The sequence below is a fragment of the Hippocampus guttulatus genome, chromosome 7, assembly GCF_054856545.1.
Source record: "Hippocampus guttulatus isolate MCC_2025c chromosome 7, RoL_Hgut_1.0, whole genome shotgun sequence".
NCBI lineage: Eukaryota > Metazoa > Chordata > Actinopteri > Syngnathiformes > Syngnathidae > Hippocampus > Hippocampus guttulatus.
Window position 1 is genome coordinate 7,353,421 of NC_141267.1, and position 25,061 is coordinate 7,378,481.

Genomic DNA, 25,061 nt, shown 5'->3' on the forward strand with positions numbered 1-25,061 from the left:
TAAAACAATGATGTGGTAATTGATTCATCGTAGGGCGGCCCGGTAGTCCAGTGGTTAGCACGTCGACTTCACAGTGCTGAGGTGCCGGGTTCATTTCCAGCTCCCGCCTCCCTGTGTGGAGTTTGCATGTTCTCCCCGGGCCTGCGTGGGTTTTCTCCGGGTACTCCGGTTTCCTCCCACATTCCAAAAACATGCATGGCAGGCTGATTGAACGCTCTAAATTGTCCCAGGGTGTGAGTGAGGGCGTGCATGGTTGTTCGTCTCTGTGTGCCCTGCGATTGGCTGGCTACCAATTCGGGGTGTCCCCCGCCTACTGCCCGAAGACAGCTGGGATAGGCTCCAGCAACCCCCGCGACCCTAGTGAGGATCAAGCGGTTCGGAAGATGAATGAATGAATGAATGATTCATCGTTAATAATAAAATGTGCAGTCCAGCATCAAATTTTAATGCTGGTGATGACTGACCACACTCAGAGGTCCAACCCACTGACTTTGATTGACAGACCAAGTCATTGTGCCCCCTTGCCCCAATGGGGCATGGCATTATGAAGTAAAAGAACCATTGTGGACCCCATGAAATAAAAATTGACTTTGTAAATAAGTGTTTTTATTTGATAAAATCATGGAAAACAAATAAAAATCATTTTTAAAAAGTGTAGCATTGTTGGTGTAATCATTATGAAAATTTTAATTAGAATTCTTTCACAATATTAACTTATTTTATACTGTAGTGGCCAAATTAAATATTTGTCATTTTTCAAAATGTTCTTTTAATTTATTTACCGTAATTTTAAGATGCCCCCTACTGGTATTCACAAATGCTATTGTACCTTGATAAAAGGCAGTCCATTCATCTTCACATTATTCTTTCAGATTTCTTGTGTTGTGAATGATATATTGGAGACGATTATCGTGCAACAAGTTCTCCAGTGCTCACATGGCACCCATGGCTCAGCATCCTTTAGCTCAGCGCTTGCTGCATGTTGGGATTATGCGAGCGGACGTTAAAGCACATTTGATTGAGTTGAAATCTTTTGCCCCGCTCTTGATCACCTCTCTGACCTCTCTCTTGGCTCCAAGAGCCCATTGGTGTCAGCTCAGTGGAGATCAGAGGGAGATGAAGAGAGCAGGAGCAGGAGGAGGAGAAGAGGTGGGTGGGTATGGAGCTGTGACAGGTGAGCTAATGGTTTTAGGGGAGAAAGGGATGAGGGCAACAGCTGTGATCTTTACACAGATTACAGAGGGACAATTTATTAAAAAGAATGGATGCAGAGTGAATGAAGTGACCTAAAACCCCTGAGTCTCTGCGCCCTCGTGCGTGCATGCGTGCGTGCGTGCATGCGTGTGTGTGTGTTTGTGTGTGTGTGTTTGTTTCAGGGTGAGATGCCATCCATTCACCCCCATGCAGTGCTGAGTGACATCTCTGAGTACATTTTGAGGGAAGGTTAATGCCACATGTACTGAGTGAATTCACAAAGCATGAATATATTTAGTATTTATTTAATGTGTCTACAAGCCAACATAGCTTGAAGATTGAGGGCTCCATTTCGGTGACCAGCTCATGTGTGGCGTGAGGCACGGGCAAAATCTGCCCGGGGTGGCCTAGACTTTGTTTAGGTATTCTTGCAGATGACCACATCTTGGCACAGTTTAAAAACGTAATTTTGTGCTGTTGTGAGTTTGATTCGTCGCCAACAGAAATGGCGCCTGTCATTCCCTTTAAAATCATCGGGCGAGAAGCACAGGCCTTTGACATGGCGGAAGAAGAAAATTGATTTGCTGGAGTCGAAACGTGAAAAGTACAGCATGTTTATAAGGAACTGCAATCAGACGTCCATAATAATATTACACTCCTCCTATGACTACTACTCCTAATAATAATAATAATACATATTATTAATAAAAATAAAATCTAAAAATAGATCTGGCAGGTCTGTGAAAATCATGAAACATAAGTGTGCTCGATCCACTAACTGGTGACAGTTGTTGGAACGAAGTAAGCATGAATGAGATCCAGAGAGGACGAGGCAAGTGCACACAGTGGCACTCAAGTGTCCAGATAATGCTGTCAACAAAGGTCACTGTGACCTGTGAGTAGTGCACGTAAAAACACAGCCAGCGCAAGTCAACGTTCACATACAAAAAGCCACAGTTTTGGACCAACATTTGTCAATCATTTGCAGAATGTTGGCATTCTCTGAATAAATTAGACACAAAGTTACAGTATTAAAAGATCTGCAGACTTCTTGAAAAACAAGGACAGAACTTGCTGAAAGAGTTTTCAAATTTTAAACCCACAGGTTAAAGGGGTGGAAATTGCGGAATTATCATTTGAGTCAAACTAAAGACAAAGTGACAAACAATCATTGCCATTGAGAAACAGATTAAAATCCTAATCTTTTATGAATTTAGTTGTAGAGAGCAGCCTCCCCCCCCCCCCCACCCCAAAAAAAAGGCATGTATTTTATAGGGGGTGGTGGCAACAATCATAACAATCCATCCATTTTCTGATCCGCTGAACCTCACAATGGTCGCAGGGGGTGCTGGTGCCTATCCCAGCTGTCTTCGGACAGTAGGCAGGGGAAACCCCCAATTGGTAGCCAGCCAATCGCAGGGCACACATAGACGAACAACCGTTCACGCTCACAATCACACTTAAGGACAATTTAGTGTTCCATTAACCTGTCATGCATGTTTTTTGGAATGTGGCAGGAAACCGGAGTACCCGCAGAAAACCCACGCAGGCATGGGAAGAACATGCAAACCCCACACAGGAAGACCGCAGCTGGAATCGAACCCACGACCCACGACTGTGAGGCCGACGCGCAAACCAGTGATGCCACATACAGGTATGAGTATTTGGGTTTTTTTTTCTCACTTTAAAGTCAACCCATTTCAATTTTAGTTCTTCATCATCTACTTTCTTAGTTGTTAGTTTTTGTTCATTCATTGTTATTACAGATGAACACCACTTGCATTTTTAGCGGTCTTAGTCAACAGGGAGCAAAGTGGAACATCAGAAGAAAAAAAATCAGACCTGTGGAAAGGTACTGCATGTTAAAAAGGCTTGTAAAAGGGCTTAGAAGCGAATGAATCGTGTGTTTTAGTACAAAGAGGTGCTGCCATGAATTTGGAAGCCCCAATGGAGAAAATATATCACCACTATAAGCACTTCAACGGTGCAAATTTGAACTATTATTTTCTAGGGCTTCTGTCAGTCATCATGGACCCTTAAGAATAATGCGAACTTTTCTTCTCCTTTATGATGCCCCTGCACAATTGACAGTAACGTTTATTCTCCTCGAATAATATTATTCCTTTGCCCTTGGAAAACATGATTTTGGTCTTATCAGATCACATATTTTTACTTCACTTTATTCTCTTCAAATTCAACTTTTGATCTCACTCTTTAAAAGTCATTGTTCATGCAATACTTCCTTGTAAAAACAAGAACATAAAACAAAAATATCAACAGCAAATATGACGCATAGATATACTGTACATATGCCGCCGCCGTTGTTTTTACATAAACCTGTCCGTGAAATATATCAGATATAATAAGAATAATAATAAATGGATAGATTTTTTTTTTCATGATTTGGTAGACATAAAATGGCATACAGTAAACAGTAGATATCTTTAAATAGAAAAGCATCCACCTAAAAACGTCACAAAGCTAACATACAGTTTCCCTTAATAATCTCTTCCAAAACCAGTTAAACTGCTAGGCTAAGCTTGGCCACTGCTGATTTCTCCAAAAAGTAATCCAAAAGTCAAGAGAATGAGAAAATGTGACGCCAGTGTGGATGCATTCGCCATCATGATCAAAGATCATCCACATCTTTCCACACAATGACATCGAACAACAAGAGTCAAGCAGAGTTTACGACCGTGGCGGAATATACAAAAAACCTTTGATGAACTCAAAACGTTGGACATCGATCCTCAAGAAGGAGGACACGAGGGGCGAATGATAATTGTTTCATCTGCTTGAATGGCAACTATTACAACAATAGCGCCAGTGACCTGGACGTATGGGGTAGGGGTGGGGGGACAAGGCCTTATTCGGCGACCTTTGCGAGAGAAACGGCAGCCCGGTCAAGAGTCAGGGCGCCATGGCCTCGCCACCTCGTCTGCCACGGTCAAGCCTTAATTCAAGGCACGACACAACAGCCGGGCATCGCTGCGACCCTTCGCGCGTGACATCCAACCTTTGCCTTAACCTCCTGACCGTCGCCCACAGCTGCGGCTGACCTTTGTCGGGTGGGGCGGAGCACGGGGTCGGCCGAAGGGGAGGGGTGCAAGAGGATTGAGAGATGAGGTGCGAGATTGCATGTGGGAAGCAAGGACGGAAAGGAGCAATAACGGAGAGCACAGAGGTAAATAAAGGAAACATTAAGTGCCATTTTTGGACAATTGAAAGGTTTTCTGGTGTCTTGAGGAAAGGACTGACATTCTTTTGTCAAGCTACACAAACGTTATTACTCCGGTTGGAGTTTAGAGGGTGGTTCAAATGGAGATCAGCGGATCAGGAAATGGACCAAAGGATGTTTTATTTTGTAAAAATAATAATCCTTTAACTTGAGTCGAGTCAACAATAAAAATAAATATGTCAATAAATGAATGAAATGTGGTTAGCAGATATTTTGTGTGACGCGCCTCTCCCCTTTCTTAGAATTTCTTGGCTTGGCTGCAGGAAAAGTGTATTTTCGTGAGTTCTGCTCTGAAATGGACATTTATTCTACCTCCACAATGGAAGAGCAAGCAATGTTTTCCATGTCTTATTGTTATGCATTCCTGCACACGTCATTTCAACTGCTCTTTGTAATGATATGAACAAATAGTATTTGCTTGTTCGACTAGCGATGCCTGCCCACGGCGCACAGCGATACACGGAGCATGCACAGCCGTTCGGCAGTTGTACGATTGCATGGTGTTGTTGCGTTCCCACTCCGACCACGACGGCAGTCCAAATCAAGAACCTCCACTCTTTCCAGAAGTTGTATTATTGAACGAGCCCGCACACTCTTGTACATGTCGGTTGTTTGAAATATTTTTAATAAGACACAAACTTTACAAGCATGACTTGAAGGAAATGTCATTAAATGTTCCTTTCGTTCGGCTCTGCGGCGCGTAATCGGATCACAGAACAGTCTCTTCTCTCCTCCATTCTGAATCTTCCCCCGCCGTTTTCGACGTTTCGTTCTGGACGCGCTGACTTTCCGTCATGGCGGCTAGTTTCTGCTCCAGCTTCCACACCTGCTCCCTGTACTTTCTGCGAATGTGTCTGTACGAGCTCAAGGCCATACTGGAATGGTGACATTGCAAGAAGATTCGCTTTCACATATCATAACTGAAAGGTTTCTGCTATTTTTTATTTTTTTGCTACTTTGGTTTAGAATTCAAACCGCCATGCTGTACCTGTGAGCTTGCGCAATCCGTGCCACGTGCTCATCACTCTCCCGACTGGTAGAGGTGCTGTCTGGGAGTGCTGCATTCAGCGAGTCATAAACAAGCGCCAGTCTCCTCTTGAGGGCTTGTTCCCTACAAGCCGATAAGGTAAAGAAGATGAATTGCAGCATTTACATTTCTGAAGTCGAACTAATATAAGAGCGGCCCTGTAGTCCAGTGGTTAGCACGTCGACTTCACAGTGCAGAGGTACCGGGTTCAATTCCAGCTCCGGCCTCCCTCTGTGGAGTTTGCATGTTCTCCCCGGGCCTGCGTGGGTTTTCTCCGGGTACTCCGGTTTCCTCTCACATTCCAAAAACATGCATGGCAGGCTGATTGAACGCTCTAAATTGTCCCTAGGTGTGAATGTGAGCGTGGATGGTTGTTCGTCTCTGCTTGCCCTGCGATTGGCTGGCAACCGATTCAGGGTGTCCCTCGCCTACTGCCCGACGACAGCTGGGATAGGCTCCAGCACCCCCCGTGACCCTAGTGAGGATCAAGCGGTTCGGAAAATGGATGGATGGATGGAACTAATATAAGAATCGGAAATGTCCTTGAGCTAAGACCAAACCCAGTGGAAACTAGTACAAGGGCATCATGCCCTTGTAACAGCCACACTTTCCCCGTTGCATTATATCAACAACCATTTTGGACACACCTTACTTCACAGGTGTCAAACTCAAGGCCCGGGGGCCAGATCTGGCCCGCCACATCATTTTACTGTATGTGGCCCGCGAAGGCAAATCAAACATGTCAACTTCCATGATGTTTGCTAAAATCCAGACCAAAATTTTTAATTTTCCTATGTAATAAATAAGAGACATATTGTAAGCATTTTTTTAACCAAGCCTCTCACTACAGTAACTTGCTTAAAAACAATAGTTTTATAAACAATAGTTGAATAAACCATTATTGACTTTTTTTATTTGGTTTCGGTCATAACGGCCCTCCATGGGAAACGGGAACTAAAATGTGGCCCATGACAAAAATGAGTTTGACACCCTTGCCTTACCTGATAATATTCCGAAAAATAATTCTACGTCGAGAGAGTTGACCACTGTAAATATAAGATACTCTGTAACAATTATTGCGTCGTTGTTATCTACTATATGACACTATCTTTCAAAAAGATGCTCTCCTCTGCACCTGATACAGAGAGCCACTTGGTCTTGTTCAAAAGCAATGAACAGAAGCTGTGAACGCATTTGCCAGCATTGGCAGCTATCAGGTAAGGTGACCTGATGTCAAATCAAAACTGACGAACCAACACCTCACCTCTGAAGTAGCGCCTGCAGTTCCTTCAAGATGGGCCTCATCCTGAGCCCAGACACGTCACCATCACTACACACATTATCGGCATTCTTGCAGAGCCTCTAAGAAGGAAACAAACCCCCACCCCCAAGAAAAAAACAAAAACGTTAACACACATCCAAGACATGAAATTACATGCTGTGACTGAATAGCCTTTGGCAAGGATCCCAAATGTAATTTGGGTTATTGTGTGTTCAAATAAATTGAACTTGCAATCACCGAATCACACACCATTTCAAACTGTGTCCTAATACTTTTGTCTGCACTGTGTGTGACAATGTGTTCTGCCGTGTCCTTGTCCTTTGACAGTGGCAGAGGTGTGAAGAGTAGCTCTAATCTAAAGACCTTGTTTGACCAAAATATCCTTCTCGGTCTGGAGGGATTCTCTGCTTTGGTAGCGAGATGTATGATTTCCCAGGTGGGACGCCCAGATTTGAATCGGGTCTGTCACAAAAGACCAACGCCCTGCTCCCTCTTGTACACTTCACCTTGACTTCGTGTCACTTAAAAAAGTAACAGAAAAGTGTGCTGCTGTTCGTACGGTCTACCTGTTGTTCAGTCTTACAGTCCTGCGGCTCCTCTCGGAGGCTTTCTGGAGCACGTGCTCCAGATGCTTCCTGGGCTTTTTGGGCCACCGCACTCCACTCCAGACACCTCAGCTGTTTCTCCTTCAGACGAATTTGAGCACGGAGATCCGACATCTCCTCCTGAACAAGTAGAATAACCATTAAGCTCATATGATTCATTGTTATACTCGTTGAGTGAATTCAGTAAGAAAGCTGGTGACATGGGCAAGACCAGCACAAAAACACAACAAAACCATACTGGTCTATGCTGTGTTTTTCCCCCTATAAGGAGATTGACCCATGTTCACTTTTCTTTGTTTTCAATTTTTTGCCTGTGCAGTGGTGTCTTTTCTGTATCACGGCGAGATGGTTAATCAGCAAATTACAGCGTGTACAGTAAAAGTGAAATGTGAATCTTACCCAGTCTCTTGCAAGCAAAAAGCGTCACTTTCAATTTAGAATAATTGTCATTCAAACTTGTGGCAGTTGACCCCAGAACATGCCTCCATACTACACAGTTGTATTGACAACATGGCTCAGCAATTTGACTGCGTTGTCTGTACACAATGACACAAAGACTTGACATTTTGGATGGCACTGACATGTTCAATGATACAGTTATTTACTTTTGAGAGATCTACTAAGCATGATGAAAAAGAACGTGGCTTTTGCAAGGGAACCACGATGTTTTGCTAATTGCATGAATTATTTTGAGCATTGCAATTCTGAAATAAGAAATGTACCAAAGTGACTGAGAAAACTAAGAAGTCAGACACTAATGGCACAGCACTCTGATTTCATTCAATTTTTTTTCCATCCAAAAATGATTTGCGCTAGTTCGGGGGAATTTGGCTGGAAAAAAAAAAGTCTGAGCAGGACCATCACTTCAAAAAAGGGTGAGAACTACTGATCTAGACTCTTACCCTGGTAGTGATCAGCTCGTGGAACAGAGACGTCTTATCTCTCTTGCCGTCAGCAGGCTCTTTGGATAAGTGTCCCACTCTCAGTCCAGCACGGTAACCAGCATCTGGGCTCATTTTGACTACTGCTTGATGTGGACGTGGCTTCGGGAGGCAAATGGCCGCCCGGTCTTCTTTCAGACGCTCAATTAGCTGACGGAGCGCAACCTCTCGATCACTTAGCTCAGGAGTTCTGGAGTTACAGATTCTGAATTACTTTGCCATTTCTAATATTAGCTTAGTGTGCCAGGGAGTCCTTCAAAACATCACCTCCACTCTGTGTGTGTTTCCATCTCCTCGGTGAAGGAGGTTGACATCTCTTCACTTGCAATTTTCCTGTTCTGAGCTGGACTGCCAGGCTGCTGCTTGTTATCGCCGCCTGCTGGCGACAAGAAAAAACAACAGTTGGTGTTGGTGAATGATAAGCACACGCACACAATGCGAAGACATGAGTGTGCACTGACTGAGTAGCGAACATAAAAAAGTGTTATTGAAACACCTGCTCTGTCGGTCTGGAGGGGAATGCTTTGTTGCCTCTGAGCATCATAAAGTGAGAAGAGTTCACTGTAGGCCTCTTCACACTCCTCACTGGTGAAACCAACAAACCACAGCACAATTCTGATATAATTCCATGTTGCGAACAAGTGATAAGCACGTTATAAGACAAGTGTTGTTGTATTTGTGTACCAATATCGGAGAGCCAGATGCATGGCAGAGTAGTCGGCCTCAAGTCTCTCGAGTGTGACACTGATCTGCTCGTAATCTGCTCTCCTTCGCTCCAAAGCAACAGTCAGACGCTCATTCCTGGCCTTCAGCTTCTCAATGTACCTGTAAAACACCAGAGATGATTGGAGTAGGTGGTCCGGTAGTCCAGTGGTTAGCACGTCGACTTCACAGTGCTGAGGTACCGGGTTCAATTCCAGCTCCGGCCTCCCTGTGTGGAGTTTGCATGTTCTCCCCGGGCCTGCGTGGGTTTTCTCCGGGTACTCCGGTTTCCTCCCACGTTCCAAAGACATGCATGGCAGGCTGATTGAACACGCTAAATTGTCCCTAGGTGTGAGTGTGAGTGCGCATGGTTGTTCGTCTCTGTGTGCCCTGCGATTGGCAGGCTACCGGTTCATGGTGTCCCCCGCCTACTGCCCGAAGACGGCTGGGATAGGCTCCAGCACCCCCCGCGACCCTAGTGAGGATTAAGCGGTTTGGAAAATGAATGAACGAATGATTGGAGTAGGCGGAGCTATGTGGCAGCCACCACAGGCCACTCCCCAGCCACCAAACAGACCACCCCCATCCCGGGCTCCACTTTCTCTTAGAATTCAGCCCTTTCGTGTGTGTCCGTCACCGTGATTTCGAAAACGAGCCATTCTGTACAATAACACAATTAAAGATCTATTTCATTATAGATGACATTACATGAATATTCCATGACCTCTGCACGTCCGCCTCACAGTGCAGAAGTGCAGGGTTCAATTCCGGCTCCGGCCTTCCTGAATGGAGTTTGAATGTTCCTCCATTGTCTGCGTGGGTTTTATCCAGGTACTCTGGTTTCCTCCCACATTCCAAAAACATGCATGGCAGGCTGATTGATCACTCTAAATTGTCCCTAGGTGTGATTGTGAGCACGAATGGCTGTTCGTCTATGTATGCCCTGCGATTGGCTGGCAAACAGTTCAGGATGTACCCCATCTACTGCCCAAAGGCAGCTGGGATAGGTTCCAGCACTGTGACCCTTGTGAGGATAAAGCGGATCAGAAAATGGATGGATGGATACTTCTGCGTCTGTGAGTGTGTGCCGGTCGATCACTTTTCCTCTTTGTTTAAACACAAAACGCTGTGACGGCAACTAAAGTGGAGTTAATGTCTTTCTTTGTGTGACGGACCCGTTTTCATATTGTTGTGGAGAGTTTATTTTAAACATTTTTAAGGCCTTTGGAACGATGTCAGACAAAAGTTTAGAAATGCCTTTCATAAAATAAATGTCATTGAGCCATTGATTAGCGTTTGCAAAATGGCATTGGCTAACTGTGACAATTGATCACGCTGATTAGCTTTTATCTAGCGAACCAGTGCATGAAACCCTGACTGTGGATTGCATGATAAAGAATGACAGATGCACTGATATGTGACACCCTGGCCACGCCACTGGCTCAAGACATACACATAGATAATCGCTCTTTTTTTCACGAGCTAAGCAGTAAAAATGCTGTTGTTTATGACTGTGTGCACTTTGGCTTGGGAACGGTCTGAGCCCTACCGAGCATTGCTGCTAAACTACTGCCCTACTTTAAAACAGGGTCACGTAGTCTTATCACGGTTCCCAATATTGTTTGATTTGCGTTGGTAGATTCTGCTGAAGAATATAATAGTAGTCATAGTAGTAGCAGTTAGTAATCGGAGGAGGTCTAAATTGATATGGTGTAGTTACCTGTTCAGTCGTTCCATCTCAGTCTCCAGGCCACTGGGGCTTGAACAAGGACTTCCCGAGGTAACAAAGCTCAGAGGGGAGCCATCACCTCCTGAAGATAACGAGCCTCCTGCAGCTCTTCTCATAAGCAAAGGAGAACATGGAAAGGACGAGGAGGCCCGGTCTGCCGTGGTGCCTGAAGGAGAGCAAATGGCTGACCTCCAGGTCCTCTGCTGATCAACCTGCTGGACAACAGAAGAACGTAGACTTAGCACATAGACTCACTCTGATTTGAATCCTGTATACTGTCGAAACATACATTGTTTATCATAATGAGTCACCAAAGTCGATGCTACAGATCAATAATTTCATCACAGGAATAAAAATGTATTACAAAATAGAGAAAGATCTTGCGCCCCCTCCGCCACGCCCCCCCCACCCCATTAATTATTACATTCTTATAGTATGCTTAGTACAGTACAACTTCTGTATACGCACACATCCATCCATCCATTTTCTACCACGCCGGGTCGCAGGGGCAATAGCTTTAGCAGGGAAGCCCAGACTTCCCTCTTCCCAGCTACTTCTTCCAGCTCTTCCCAGGGGATCCTGAGGTGGTCCCAGGCCAGCTAGGAGACATAGTCTCTCCAGCGTGTCCTGGGTCGTCCCCGGGGCCTCCCGCCGGTGGGACATGCCTGGAACACCTCACCAGGGAGGTGTCCAGGGGGCATCCTAATCAGATGCCTGAGCCACCTCATCTGGCGCCTCTCGACGTGGAGGAGAAGCGGCTCGACTCTGAGCCCCTCCCGGATGGCCAAGCTTCTCACCTTATTTCTGAAGGAGAGCCCGGACTCCCTGTGGGGAAAACTAATTTCGTCCGCTTGTATCCGGGCTCTCGTTGTTTCGGTCATGACCCATAGCTCGTGACCAGAGGTCAGGATAGGAATGCAGATCGTCCGGTAAATTGAGAGCTTCGCCTTTTGGCTCAACTCCTTTTTCACCCTGACAGACCGATACAAAGTCCGCATCACGGCAGACGCTGCAACGATCCGACTGTCGATCTGCCAATCACTCCTTCCCTCATTCATGAACAAGACTCCATAAACTCCTCCACTTGGGGCAAGATCTCATCCCCGACCCGGAGATGGAACTCCCCCCTTTTCCGACTGAGGACCATTGTTTCAGATTTGGAAGTGCTGATTTTCATCCCAACCGCTTCACACTCTGCTGCGAACTGCTCCAGTGAGAGTTGGAGGTCCCCCGGTTTGAAGAAGCCAACAGCACCAAAAAGCAGAGATGCAATACTGAGGCCACCAAACTGGACCCCCTCAGTGACTTGACTGCGCCTAAAAATTCTGTCCATAAATGTTATGAACAGAATGGGTGACAAAGAGCAGCCTCGGTGGAGTCCAACCCTCACAGGAAACGATTCCGACTTACTGCCGGCAATGTGAAACAAACTCTGACATCGATGGTATAAGGACCAAACAGCCCGTATCAGGGAGTTCAGTACCCCGTACTCCCGACGCACCCTCCACAGAACTCCCTGAGGGACACAAAGCACATGTAGACTGCTTGGGAGAGCTCCCATGTACCCTCAAGGACCCTCCTAAGGGGGGAGAGCTGCTCCACTGTTACACTGTTCAATTCTGAATACAACAACCTTGCTTTTCGCATCCTCCTCCATCTGGCGGATGCTGTGCGCTCTCTGCAGTTCTCCCAGTTGAGCCTGCACTGGAGGAGAGTCGACACGCTTTTCCATGACTACCTCCTGGAATGTTTCCCTTGCCACATCTGATGGACAAGAAATCCCAAATTCCCTTTCCATTTCCTCCAAAATCTGCAGGAACCAGAAGACGCAAATCGATGATAAAGACATACAGTACTGACAAGGACACATGTTAATTTGGAAGCATCAATTGTAGCTGTGTCAATACCTTAGTAGCCTTGGCCCAGCTGTCCTGAGCTGCTCTTAGATGTTCTTTTGGTTTGTCTCGGTCAGAGGATGTGATGGGGGTTGCCCAGGAACGTCTGCAGTTGAGTGAGTCCTCCACAGCAGTCAGGGCCCCCTTGAGTTGTGCCCACATCACATTACTGCCCCCTACAGGAAGATATGTGAAGATGTGATTACAAATCATTTAAAAAAAGATTCAGGAAGGCTCTTTTGTTGATTTTATGGAGTGGAGCGCTGTCAGGACCAGCAAGGACTATTCTGCAGGCCTAAACACCAGAAGCACTGACCTATATTTATAATTCCAAAAGCAGCATATTTTTCATGAAATTGTGTTCATTTATTCCCACAACTGGCATTTCTCTTGGCTGCTTCCACTCTTCCTTTAAATGTATATGGATGTTGATTTCAGCCTCTATGCGTTGCCACCTCAATGACATCTTACTGGAGCTGTCAGAAACGATTGTGCCTGCAATGTATCTTGAACTATATTAGCAAATGTTTCTTTAACTAAAAAGATTAAACATGTGTCCCTACAGGTGGGGCCTGATGTCGATGGGGCCAGCGAGCTAGCCCGCAATGACGTTAGCATTTCCACCCTCTGATTCTGATTCTTCTATTTTATCATGTTATTAGATAAATATTGATTCTGAACTGTTCCAAATGATGTACATGGCACGTTATATTGTGTTTTTGTACACTGACAGTATCTTTAATTGCAACGTGATAGAGAAAGTGGATTAAGTCGGGTAGATACTGACAGAAGGCCTTTGATTTTATGTGTCTGTTTTCATGCTGTATTTGTTCATCGCCTGGTCATATTTTTACAGGCAATGTTTTTCCACCAATTTTATTTATTTTTTTTTGTAACGGGCAGAGGTCACCTTCTGTACATTTGATTAAGGACCCCCTGAAAAACTCCATGGATTCCACACTAGCAATGCCACGACTTAAAAATCAGTCATGGGCCCTTCGGAACGTTAGTACTCTCATGGCCTCATGGCAACTCTGCGTTAAATATTCAACTGCCATAGGCAACACCTGTCCATCCCTCTTCTACTGCTAATCCTGACCAGGATACTTGTGAGCTGATTGTTCAGAGGCACATTACACTGAAACTCCTATTCAGTCATTGAGCGGCAATTGATCCCACCACCACACTATCTCTGCCACTATATAACAAACATTCGGGAAAAAAGAGAGAAACCTTGGTAAGGCAGTGAAGGTCGACATTTGACATCGGAGGCACTCTTCTTCTCTGGTATGCTTCTGACTAGCCTGTGTGAAAGCAGGTCAGGAAATAGAGGACTGGCCGGTCTTGGTGGTCTCAAATCACCTGGTTCACTGCAGAGGGGCGGTAGGATGCTGCTTAAAGTTAAGGCAACTGTGATTATTGTGAGGCCAACAACTATGTTCACCGATTAACTTTTTTCATTACACCTGTATAATTTAATGATATCAAATACAAGGAAATTATTACGAATGTCAGAGGTACTACTTTATTTTATTTTTGTTGTTACTGTGGTTGCAGGTTCAGTGGTGTAAATTCATGAAAGTTTTTCCCAATATTTTGCTTTTTTTTTTTTCCAAATTTCTTTTTAAAAGTTGAATTTCGAACACAACAATGGTGGACCTCATATGGTGCGGGTGTTCCTAATGTAATGTGCAGAGTGTATACTGTACTCGTTGGACAATTGCAGTAAATTTGGTGTAGATTAAAAATCCTGTCAAATGTGAATGCAATTGAAGGGAATCCTTTTGATTCACATATTTATTTATTTGTTTGTTTAACATTTCGTTAACCAGGTTGGTCCCATTGAGATTAAGAACCGCCTTTTCAAGAAAATGACATCACCTCACTTACATTACCTTGGTGCCTTCAGTGAGCCCATCTTTTTGTTCACTTCGGCAATGATGTTGAGCAGCATGCCCACTTCAGTTTCACACTGAGCCAATTCGGCTGGAGAAGGCTCCACCTCAGGATAAAGACTCTTGTGGTCGAGGCGTGTCGTGAGCTCCTTGTCACTGCTGGACGCGGTATCCGGGCTGTCACATCGGACCAAGCTAAACTGCTGCAAAACCATGTGGTATGGTTTTTAGTGTCTCAGGACACTTATTCTAATTCTCAAAATGGAAAGTTACAGGGTACAGACAACTTAAGCAAGTGTGCAATAATGATGCTATACAGGGCAGAGGAATCACAGTGCCAACATTTGAAAGTGCCCCTCTTGTTCATGAGGGGCGCTCTGCTTTGTTCACCACATTTATTGTATATTAATTAGGAATTGATCATTAAGAAGGTTTTTAATTACTTTCAAGGATTAAATCTGTTGTGCCCTCAAAGCAGATGTTATTGGCACCTATTGTTTTGAGCTACGGAAAGGGGGGAAACTAAAACATCCTGTATGTAACTTCCTGCCTGTACAAATATTCATGCATCAAACAATCTTGTGCAGTGCAGAAAAAAAAATCTACTTCGTTATTTAACAACCTATCTACAAGTTCAACATTCCAGCAACATCTAAGCTAAAATGTACATTTTCTTACTAATTTAATAAATCATTTGGGCCAAACGAATTTATCATTTATTTTGCAGATCCTTCTTGGTGACATATTTGAATTCCTCATTCCAAATGCATCCAGTCAGAGAACAATAGGGATACATTCCTGTTCTGCAAGGCAATCCCAAACATCCACTGGACGACATTCCAAGACCTAACATGTTCTCATGCAAACACACACACAAAATATATGTAATAAATGTATCTAACCGTATGAATCTTGATAGAAGAATGTGAAAATGAAATGTCAAGAAAAAAATATTATGTTGACGCAATAATCACACTGTAACAGTGTAACATGATTAGAAGAGGATTCATTCAGTTTATTCTTGCAGTCGTTCATACGTTCGTCATTCTTCTACTGTACATCTTGTTTTCTCAGCGATTGATTGAACAAAATCACAACGTTGTTGTCATTTCCAAAGTTATTTAAAAGCTTTACATCATGCAACATCATAACATCATGTCAAATTTCAATAACAAAGAGTGAATCACGTATCCTTGACCTACCTCCATACTTGACAGTTGAATTTTCTGCCGTAGATGCTCCCCTCCCACCGCAAAACACACAGAATGTTGAGAATTATACTGTCGCTGCAGTTATTTTAATGTGAAATGTTCATTACTCCGCACATCTTCCAACCACGGTTTAGTGTGATGAATGAAGTCAGTGGAAAGTCCCCACCCATTCTCGTCACTTGGTGTCCTTTCCTGTTTTGACCAGCTTGAAAATTCATGCTCTTAAAATAGCAGGCTATGAAATTTTGTGTTAAAACAGGATTTGTGCAAATTAAATAAGGGATGATTGTAGTTCTGAATTATGAGGGTGTTTTAAAAAAAATCCCAGCCTTACAATACACAATATTTTAATCGTATTTGTGCACTTGTGTGCACGTGCCTGTCATCTGTCAATATTATTTTACTTGGGTCAATTTAGCTGACTGAGTATTTATGTTGATGACTCTTGTGATCTTCTCCATCCATCTCCACGATGGTTTGAAAAAAAAGTTTCAAAATCTCCCTTTAGTCCATAGAAAGTACAACATATATGTATTTGTAAATTGTCCTTTTATATGTACTGTATAGCGGCCCAGTAGTCCAGTGGTTAGCACGCCGACTTCACAGTGCTGAGGTGCCGGGTTCGATTCCAGCTCCGGCCTCCCTGTGTGGAGTTTGCATGTTCTCCCCGGGCCTGCGTGGGTTTTCTCCGGGTACTCCGGTTTCCTCCCACGTTCCAAAGACATGCATGGTAGGCTGATTGAACACGCTAAATTGTCCCTAGGTGTGAGTGTGAGTGCGGATGGTTGTTCGTCTCTGTGTGCCCTGTGATTGGCTGGCAACCGGTTCAGGGTGTCCCCCGCCTAGTGCCCGAAGACGGGTGGGATGGGCTCCCGCACCCCCTGCGACCCTAGTGGGGATAAAGGGGTTCGGAATATGAATGGATGGATGGATGGATGTACTGTATATGTTTTTTCTTTGTTTTAAAGAGAAGGCAAGATACTTTCGATACTAAACTACATTACCCATAATGCTCCGCGGCCTAACGTTGTCATTTCCTTGACGGAAGTTCAAAACAAATGCTAGCTGTTTGGGGATACTGTACATCTGTCTATTTTCAATGAGTTTGACGGTGTTTGCATCCTTGCACTCTCAAAGCGATTAATTTGGTAGGTCCGCTCCTTACATGAATTGTACGTCTTTTCGCACGGAGCAAATTGGTCTTTAAAATTTCCAATTAAAGCTAGCTAGTTGTAAATACTCATTTTTGCTACCGCGCTGTCATCAAACAATAGCATCCATATTTTTGTCCATCCATAATGGTTTCTTCTTTAATTGTATGAATGTTTTTTCCCCCTAATTGCTCTTTAGGATGCCGCGTATCCACTGCATGCAGCTCATTACATACATTACAATGATACTATTCAACAAAATGCTGCTTGTTGTGACCTCTACACTATCATTAGTTTGAGCAGGGAACCTAATTTCACTCTACTGTATTATATAATCGCTAAATCTTGTTTATTGAAATGCATGTTCTCCTTGTTCCTGTGTGGGTTCGGCCAATATTCCAAAATATTCACGTGACTTAAAGCCATCCATATAGGTGTGATTCATGCGAGTGTGTATGGTCGTTTGTCTCTGTGTGCCCTACGATTGGCTGGCGACCAGTCCTGAGTTGGATAGGTCATCTGGAATCGGTTCCAGCTCATCAAAAACTGAAATGAGGCCAAGCGCTATCAAAAATGTACGGATGAATCAAATATCTGTGCATTCACCCACTAAAGTCTTGTTCTGAACCAAGCAGCTTGCGTATCCATGGAAACCTCCGAGCCTGGCCCTGCAGATGGCGAGGAGCACCAGGTGGAATTGCGACCCCGAACCCGCTCCAACCCTGAAGGTGCGGAGGACCGTCGAAGCAGCACAGGTAGCCTCGGAGGCGGAGGTAATCCCAGTTTATCGCAGCCGGCCGTGGGCAGTCGAGTTGAGGGCGAAGGCGAGGCCTCGACCAGCGACAGTCCTCCGTCTTCCACCACCACGACCATCTCCGCGGTTGGAGCTCAGACTTCTGCCCCTGTTGCTGCCGCTTCTGCCGCCACAGTCGTACAACATGCTTTGGCCGCTGTTTGCAAGGAGAGGCTCAAGCCCACGCCACAGCAGCCTGCACTGGCAGCCTCTGTCTCCCCAGCAGCTGAGTACCAAATCCGAATTCCTCGGGTCAACTGTCCAGAAAAAGTGGTAAGCTCACGCCAAGGTTCACCAAATTCTGGGTATCGTTAAAATTGGGAACTTCCATTGGATTGAAGGAAAACCAGGATTTTCCAAAAGGGATTGTTCGCTCTTAGCAGGGATCTTTAATATAAATGAGGAAAGTATATCATAGCATAATTCTGAATAAAACAATCAGATTTCATGTAAGAAAAGTTGAGTTTTGAGAGGCCGCTTTAACAAACATGCAGAACCACAGCTTGACAAATTTGAAGGACAATGTTTTTTTGGGGGGGGGGGCTCTTTTTGATTACTATTTCGAATGGAAGTGTGCATTTTTATTAATTTTTCACTGAGTTGGGTCACTTGTGTTGGGGGCATATGTAATATTTAGTTATTCAATGAAAGTATTAATTGTACAATAAAATATTTTAAGTGATAATGTAAAGTTATAATTAGTAATAGATTTGACGTCATGCTTTTTATAATTGTTTTATTTTGCATAGATGTCTTCAGAAGAAAACTTAATGTTGTCACTTATGCTCATTATTTCTAAAACTCCAAAGATTGACTGCAAATTTTCACCACTTTATAACCCAACTTGCATTTTTTTCTTACAGATTCAAATAATTACGGTCAACAAATTTTTACTAATTATTTTTTTCAATGACAAATGCAAATAAACTTTTCTAGGTTCATTTTTGCGCAGTCGTTTTTTTTCCCTCCAGCACATTCGGTTTTCATAATAATAGCAGGATTTCATAATGCATAATGCAAATTTCCCCAGTGTGGGACAAATAAAGGTTATCTTATCTTAATAATCGTACTATTATTATGAAAATAAAATAAAATGCAATATAGTAATATATTCAGTAATATTTATGAATTAAGGGTTGAACAGCAGGTGAAGTTTTGTACAGGCGGGGGAAAAAAATAAAGGCATTTTTTAAATCAGCGTCCAGAATACGTTTAGGGACACATAAAGTCGTCTGATTAAATTAATTGCTGTTGACCAGTGTAAAGTCCACATCATGCTTATATATATCTATATATATATTGAACTGTGTACAGCTCTCTTTATCTACATTTATTTTTGTGCTTGCAAACACTTTGTTTTTCTTCTTTCTACCCACCAAATTTGCTGCTGTAGACTGTAAATTTCCCCAGTGTGGGACAAATAAAGGATCTCTTAATGATCTTAATATCTTAATGTGTTATTGTTTTCCTCTCAATAGATCATCTGCCTGGACCTTTCTGAAGAGATGTGTTTACCAAAGTTGGAGTCTTTTAATGGGTAGGTCCTGTTGTTCTAAACTTTCCTCACCCTAGTGAAAGTGGTAGTGTTTTTTTTTCCATTATGTGTCTTTCTCTCCAGCTCTAAAACGAACGCCTTGAACATTTCCCAGAAGATGATTGAGATGTTTGTCAGAACCAAGCACAAGATTGACAAACGGCACGAGTTTGCGCTGGTGGTGGTGAATGATGACGCTCTGTGGGTGAGTCAGGGACTTTTGGGGAAGACAGTATCTATGTAGCCTGGCTGGGCGATTCATCTACATGCAATCAAGATTTTGACTTTGGCTTCTCTCGATCTTGAAAATGTTATAATCAAAGAAAACTGAACGGCGTGGTGAAACTATCCTCAATGCACCATGTTGCTTGTGTAGCAAGCGTGTAGCGTATTGTGATTCCGCTCCCCCTGAGCGTCCTTTAAGACGACACACTCGTTGGAGTCGACTGTAAAACACAGCAACAAGAATTACACACATTGCATATTTAAATACTAGACGTGCTTCATTTTTAAAACATCACAAATGCTCAAGCGCAACTCAATGGAGGTTCCCATTGACATGCGAGCAGGCAATCAGCATCGACTTCGTGTGCAATATTCCCTCAAATAACCAATATGCACACACAAACTCTGTGCAAAGACAAACAAGTAAGATAGCAATACCCAGAGGCACAAATTATTCCCGTTCTGTGAAGAATGAGGAATGTTAATAGAGTTCAATCGCAGCTTCCATCTTATGTCCTTGTGTGTACTCCATGTGCATGCACGGAACGACACTGCCACCAAGAGGCCCAAGGTGCGCACAGCATGAACTGTCGTTTTGTTTTCTTTTTAATTGCTATTATTTGAGTATACTTGTATACTTGAATTGTTGAGTTTTAGTCGTTGAATAAATATTACGTTTTGAAGTTAATAGATAATTCAATAATTCGTGATTTTAATCTCAATGGAAATAATTGTGATTAGCTAGCCCATATGTAGCGCCCAACCTTTATTTTGTAGCAGGGTGCTTTGTCCGGGCAAGGTTTAGATGAATTGAGTGGGTGTGGGTTTCTTTCTTTCTTTCTGTCTTTCTTTATTTGTTATTATTTTTATTTTAATCAAAAAAGAAAATTGGAATCTATGAGAATACTCGATATCCACATACAGTGGCTTTAAAAACTATACAGACCTCGGGAGTTTTGTGCCTGTTTTTTTTTTGTGACTTAAAAAAGAGAAATAAATTAAATAATTTGAAAATTGACACTATTAATGGGACGTGTAACCTGTGCAAAAAGAATAGTAAGAATAAACACTTGGGATAGTGTGGTTGCACAAGTGTATACACTCTCTTATAAATAGGGATGTGGTTGTCGTCAGAATTAACTAATCACACCATTTAACTTCTTCTGATTAACCCTAAATACAGTTCAGATGTTCTACTTGGCTTGAATTGACTGATTTGTTTTTCTTTGTAGCAGAAGCCTCAAGTTTATTTGCTAACATGTGACTGGTATTTGAAACTGATTGCTGGTGGAAAGTTTGTCTCATTTTCAGTATCACAAAAAGCAGCTACCGGTACTTGAACGGTAAAATGTTTTGGTCGAAATGTTATATCCATTGAATGAAGAAAACGAAGTTCTAAAAGTGTCCTTACAGTATTCATCTCACCGTTGTTGGTTCTTGAAGCTCTTCAGTCGTATCTCTTTTTGGGGTCGATGTTTGAAGGGTGAGATTATGTCACTGACGTGTAGGCAGGTCAAAGTACAAGTAGTTGATTTTCAAAATAAACCTGTGCCTGATACCCGGAAGACTAATTAAAATACAGTTATGTGATTTTAATGAAGGTTGTTATCTCTTTGCGGCCCGGTAACAAATGCCACAAAATGTTCCACTTTGTCTCAGCTCTCAGGCTTCACTTCAGACCCTCGGGAGCTGTGCAGCTGTCTCTATGACCTGGACACCAACATGTGTGAGACTTTCAGTATCCTTCCATTCACTGTCCATTCAGGTACCATTGGAATAAGTCTTTTTTTTTTTAGTCCAAGCCTTAACTGTCCTCTGCAGACCTGGAAGATCTTCTCAGTGTCATGTGAGCACTCTCAGAACACATCTTCTTCATTTCCCAAAAGATTCGGTATAAAGATGATTTTACTAAGAGAGGCGTGTCCATTTAACAGTCGTCAGAAGATTGAGCTGCCATTGATGGAGAATGTTCAGACTGTGCCACCTCCTTACGTTGTGAGGACCGTACTTATTTACAGCCGTCATGCTGGACAGCTCCAGCTCAACCCCTCCGAGGCTGTCAGTGTAAGTTGGACCAAAGATGCTTGCCATCTCTGTCTGTACACCAATTTTCATTTACCGTATTTTCCGCACTATAAGGTGCACCGAAAAGTCTTCCATTTTCTTAAAAGCTCACAGCGCGCCTTAAAAATCCAGTGCGCCTTGTGTATGCACATTACGGTAATATGTCAACCCCAAGATGGCTCCTTGCTGGAGACATGCTTTCAATGTTATAACTTGCTGTTGGTTCAGTGAACTGTGTCACTGCTTTATTAAATAAGTTAGTTTTGCAGCTCTGAAAAAAGGAGAGCTGTAGTGTTGTTTTTTAAAACGCACACTTTATTAATGGTTTTCACAGTCTCAACAAATAAATACAGGTACATCTTTGTCTCCGTGCCTTCTCTTCTTCCGTTCGACTCGAGAGATGTTCATGACCGCCTCCAAAAAATGAAAAGTAACAATTCCTTCAATGAAACTATGAAAATTGAAAATAATGCATCAAAACAGAAAATCAAGCGGTTGGCTATAGAATTTATTTTGTGATTTCCTCGCTTGATTTTCTGTTTTGATGCATTATTTTCAATTTTCATAGTTTCATTGAAGGAATCATTAATTTACGTTTTTCGGACGGAGTCATGAACGCCTCTCGAGTCGAACGGAAGGAGCATAGCTCCATCTCGTGGATGCATTGTAGATTGCATCTTATAAACCAGTGCGTCCAATATATGAAAAAAAATTACAAAATAGGCCATTCATTGAAGGTGTGCCTCATAATCCAGTGTGCCTTTTAGTGCGGAAAATATGGTACTTTGAACATCCTTGGGGTGGCATTCGCTCAATTGTAATGACTTTGGGCTTTTGGTTTGAGTCCCGTTGCATGACCTCGCCCCCACCCAAAAAAAAGAAAAGGCAATTTTACTTTGACTAGATGGTCATTTGCTTCCTAACTACTGTCCAGGTGCATTTGAGCAAGGCCACAGTATGTTCATTTCTTGTTTGTGTCCTTCAGAAAATGCTACAGTCTCCCTATTTTTTCTTTGATGTGGTCTACCTCCATAACGGCACCGAAGATCACGGCGAGGATACAAGCTGGCGGGTGAGTGGCAACTCTCACCGAGCTGACAGTTGATATTGACAAAGCAAGAAGCTCACTAATGGTCACTCGCCTGACTCACATGTTTTCAGTTCCCACTCAATAACTGACAATATAAATAGTTGTCTCTCTCTTTATGTGCCTTGTGCCAGTCTAAGGTGTGGTCTCGCCCAGAATCTCTGCGAATCTAAACATGATAAGCGTTCTAAAATATAAAATACCGGTAGTGGAAGTACAGATGAAATTCATTCACGTGTTTGATCGATTTGATCAGGCGTTTCAGTGATTATTGTCTGTGATCTATCAATCTTCTATCTATCTATCTGTGATCTATCTATCGACTTTCGATGGCATACGTTGTGGTTGTCTATCACCATGCAAGTGTAGGGGCCTACACGTTATTTTCTCATTTCCTAACTGTGGTCCTTAAAGTGTTGTTTTCCGTCTCCAGGACAACTACACGGCTTTCTGCAACCTTGACTCCAAGGGCATGTGCTATCGCTTTGAGGTTTCTTTAAGTGGCCCTGCCATCGAGCTGCACAATTGCATGGCCAAACTTCTCGCTCACCCTCTGCAGAGGCCTTTCCAGAGTCACGCGTCATACAGCCTCCTGGAGGGAGAAGAGACGCAGGACATTGAGGCCACGGTCTAGCAGGGGGGACTTATTCTGTGGGGAAATAAACGTACACTGTAAATGAGTAGACCAGCACCCGGATTCCAGTTACCGGTACTTGATTATAATATCGAATGCAGAACTGCCAAATGTTATGGATTGCCCGTGTTTTGTTACGGCAATCACGGAATTCAGAATCGTTATGATTGCGTTACGGATATTTTTAAAATATCCAGCGTCCAACTTTAGCACCAGTATGATGCCGTTCAAGACATTACAATAGAAACCAAAATTTTGTCCATGCTAAAATGATCTCATACAGTCTATCAACAATCGTTTTTTTTTTGTTTGCAAAATACAGTGCTGAGTTTCAATTTTGACTTTTGTGATCTGATTAATGTGAATTTATAGACTTGCTTTCTTTACTAAAACAGAATCGGGAAAGGATAATTCATCCATAATAATTATTTTTATGCTATTACATTAATACTCTGCAATAACCGTCGCGTAGTGATGTTCTTAATAAAATGTAAAAAATATTCAAGACAAATTGTTATGGAAGTGAAGTTCTGTCGGTTTTCAGCCCTGCTAATGGATTGACAAAATCTCAGTCCATGTGTATGTAACAAGTAACTGTAAATTGAAGTAGTGAACTGGAAAGCTAATGGACTCTTGCACACTTTCTATAAGATTTCCTCATTTGACTTGGTCATCTTGTGTACGTTTTGTTGGTTGGTTGGATATATTTTGCTTATATAAGAGGATTGACTTTCGTCTTTTGCATGACACCAAATAAGACAAATGACTCCATTTGTGTTATGTGTCCTGTTGTATTATTTTTGTCATTTTATGTTCGCTGTTCTGTAAAGCGGCAGCCCGGTAGTCCAGTGGTTAGCACGTCGACTTCACAGTGCAGGGGTACCGGGTTCGATTCCAGCTCCGGCCTCCCTGTGTGGAGTTTGCATGTTCTCCCCGGGCCTGCGTGGGTTTTCTCCGGGTCCTCCAGTTTCCTCCCACATTCCAAAAACATGCGTGGCAGGCTGATTGAACACTCTGAATTGTCCCTAGGTGTGAGTGTGGGCGTGCATGGTTGTTTGTCTCTGTGTGCCCTGCGTTTGGCTGGCAACCAATTCGGGGTGTCCCCCGCCTACTGCCCGAAGGCAGCTGGGATGGGCTCCAGCTCCCCCCGCGACCCTAGTGAGGATAAAGCGGTTCGGAAGATGAATGACTGAATGAATGAATGTTCTGTAAAGCGTTTTTTTTTTAAACAGCTGCAGCTGTTAAGAAAGCGCTATTTCAATGAAGAAATATTGGATCGTATTGTATTTGCATTCTGTTTCGTGAGTCCAATTCCAGAGATGTGTTCCGCGAGCCGGTCCTTAGCCTCGAGGACCGGCTCGAGGACCGAGGGGCGGTCCTTGGTCCTCGGCCTTGGCCTCGGAGTCAAGTCCTTGGTCCTTGGCCTTGGCCTCGGATTGCCGGTCCTCGGACACAATGAGTGATTAGAGCCTCGAAACACTTGTATAAGGACCGCAAAAATCACGAACGAATCTAATAAATTCCATCCAAGGAAACCCATATTGATGGTTTAACTCTGGCGCTTTAAGAGGGGCGGGTCTGCCACTGACAGGTAACAGTTAGCGCACCGTATAAAGAGCGGCATCACAGTTAGTTTCAATCACGGTTTGTTGCATTCGCGATCGGCAGTTTAAATTGCGTGTAAAGCCTTTGTGTAACAGTGGTGTCTTTTATTTAGTTATTTTTGCACAGTCGTCACGTTTGTGCGGTCGCACTAAAATGTATGTCAGTGTTGTGTCCAAGGACCGGCAACCCGAGACCAAGGCCAAGGCCAAGGCCAAGGACTTGACTCCGAGGCCAAGGCCAAGGCCAAGG

General features: G+C 43.4%; 2 protein-coding genes across 9 annotated transcripts; one reads left to right on the plus strand and one right to left on the minus strand.

Moving 5' to 3' along the window:
• Positions 1-5,036: 5,036 nt before the first annotated feature.
• ushbp1 (Usher syndrome 1C binding protein 1) lies at positions 5,037-17,511 on the minus strand. 6 transcript variants are annotated; one of them, XM_086115606.1, is made up of 14 exons: positions 15,711-17,511; positions 14,509-14,711; positions 13,847-13,983; positions 12,626-12,789; positions 12,352-12,528; positions 10,710-10,930; positions 8,972-9,112; positions 8,784-8,872; positions 8,555-8,663; positions 8,249-8,477; positions 7,308-7,466; positions 6,724-6,821; positions 5,421-5,543; positions 5,037-5,307 (listed from the first exon to the last, which is right to left on the minus strand). In XM_086115606.1, exons 1-14 carry the CDS (start codon positions 15,714-15,716, stop codon positions 5,142-5,144), a joined length of 2,022 nt encoding a protein of 673 aa, XP_085971732.1. In that variant the 5' UTR covers positions 15,717-17,511; the 3' UTR covers positions 5,037-5,141. The 6 variants fall into 6 exon arrangements, 5 of the variants coding, with proteins under 5 accessions (XP_085971732.1, XP_085971730.1, XP_085971731.1 ...); XM_086115604.1 differs by having other exon boundaries at positions 8,555-8,666; XM_086115605.1 differs by having other exon boundaries at positions 10,710-10,933.
• On the plus strand, positions 17,511-23,978 carry babam1 (BRISC and BRCA1 A complex member 1). 3 transcript variants are annotated; one of them, XM_086115609.1, is made up of 9 exons: positions 17,511-17,598; positions 17,664-17,936; positions 19,142-19,200; positions 19,282-19,402; positions 21,082-21,160; positions 21,244-21,268; positions 21,357-21,486; positions 22,472-22,558; positions 23,007-23,978. In XM_086115609.1, the coding sequence occupies exons 1-9, from the start codon at positions 17,545-17,547 to the stop codon at positions 23,205-23,207; spliced, it is 1,029 nt and encodes a 342-aa protein (XP_085971735.1). In that variant the 5' UTR covers positions 17,511-17,544; the 3' UTR covers positions 23,208-23,978. The 3 variants fall into 3 exon arrangements, with proteins under 3 accessions (XP_085971735.1, XP_085971736.1, XP_085971734.1); XM_086115610.1 differs by having other exon boundaries at positions 17,517-17,643; positions 17,800-17,936; XM_086115608.1 differs by having other exon boundaries at positions 17,517-17,936.
• The last annotated feature ends 1,083 nt before the right edge of the window (positions 23,979-25,061 follow it).

What these genes read in the sequence shown, in the direction of transcription:
- babam1 (XM_086115608.1), top strand. Translation starts at nt 17,517, where the DNA reads ATGGAAACCTCCGAGCCTGGCCCTGCAGATGGCGAGGAGCACCAGGTG. An exon ending in AAGTTGGAGTCTTTTAATGG is followed by an intron (nt 19,201 to 19,281) that starts GTAGGTCCTGTT and finishes CTTTCTCTCCAG; the next exon opens with CTCTAAAACGAACGCCTTGA. An exon ending in GCGAGGATACAAGCTGGCGG is followed by an intron (nt 22,559 to 23,006) that starts GTGAGTGGCAAC and finishes TTCCGTCTCCAG; the next exon opens with GACAACTACACGGCTTTCTG.
- ushbp1 (XM_086115603.1), bottom strand. An exon ending in GAAACACACACAGAGTGGAG is followed by an intron (nt 8,478 to 8,554) that starts GTGATGTTTTGA and finishes CTGTAACTCCAG; the next exon opens with AACTCCTGAGCTAAGTGATC. An exon ending in CGGATTGCGCAAGCTCACAG is followed by an intron (nt 5,308 to 5,420) that starts GTACAGCATGGC and finishes TCACCATTCCAG; the next exon opens with TATGGCCTTGAGCTCGTACA.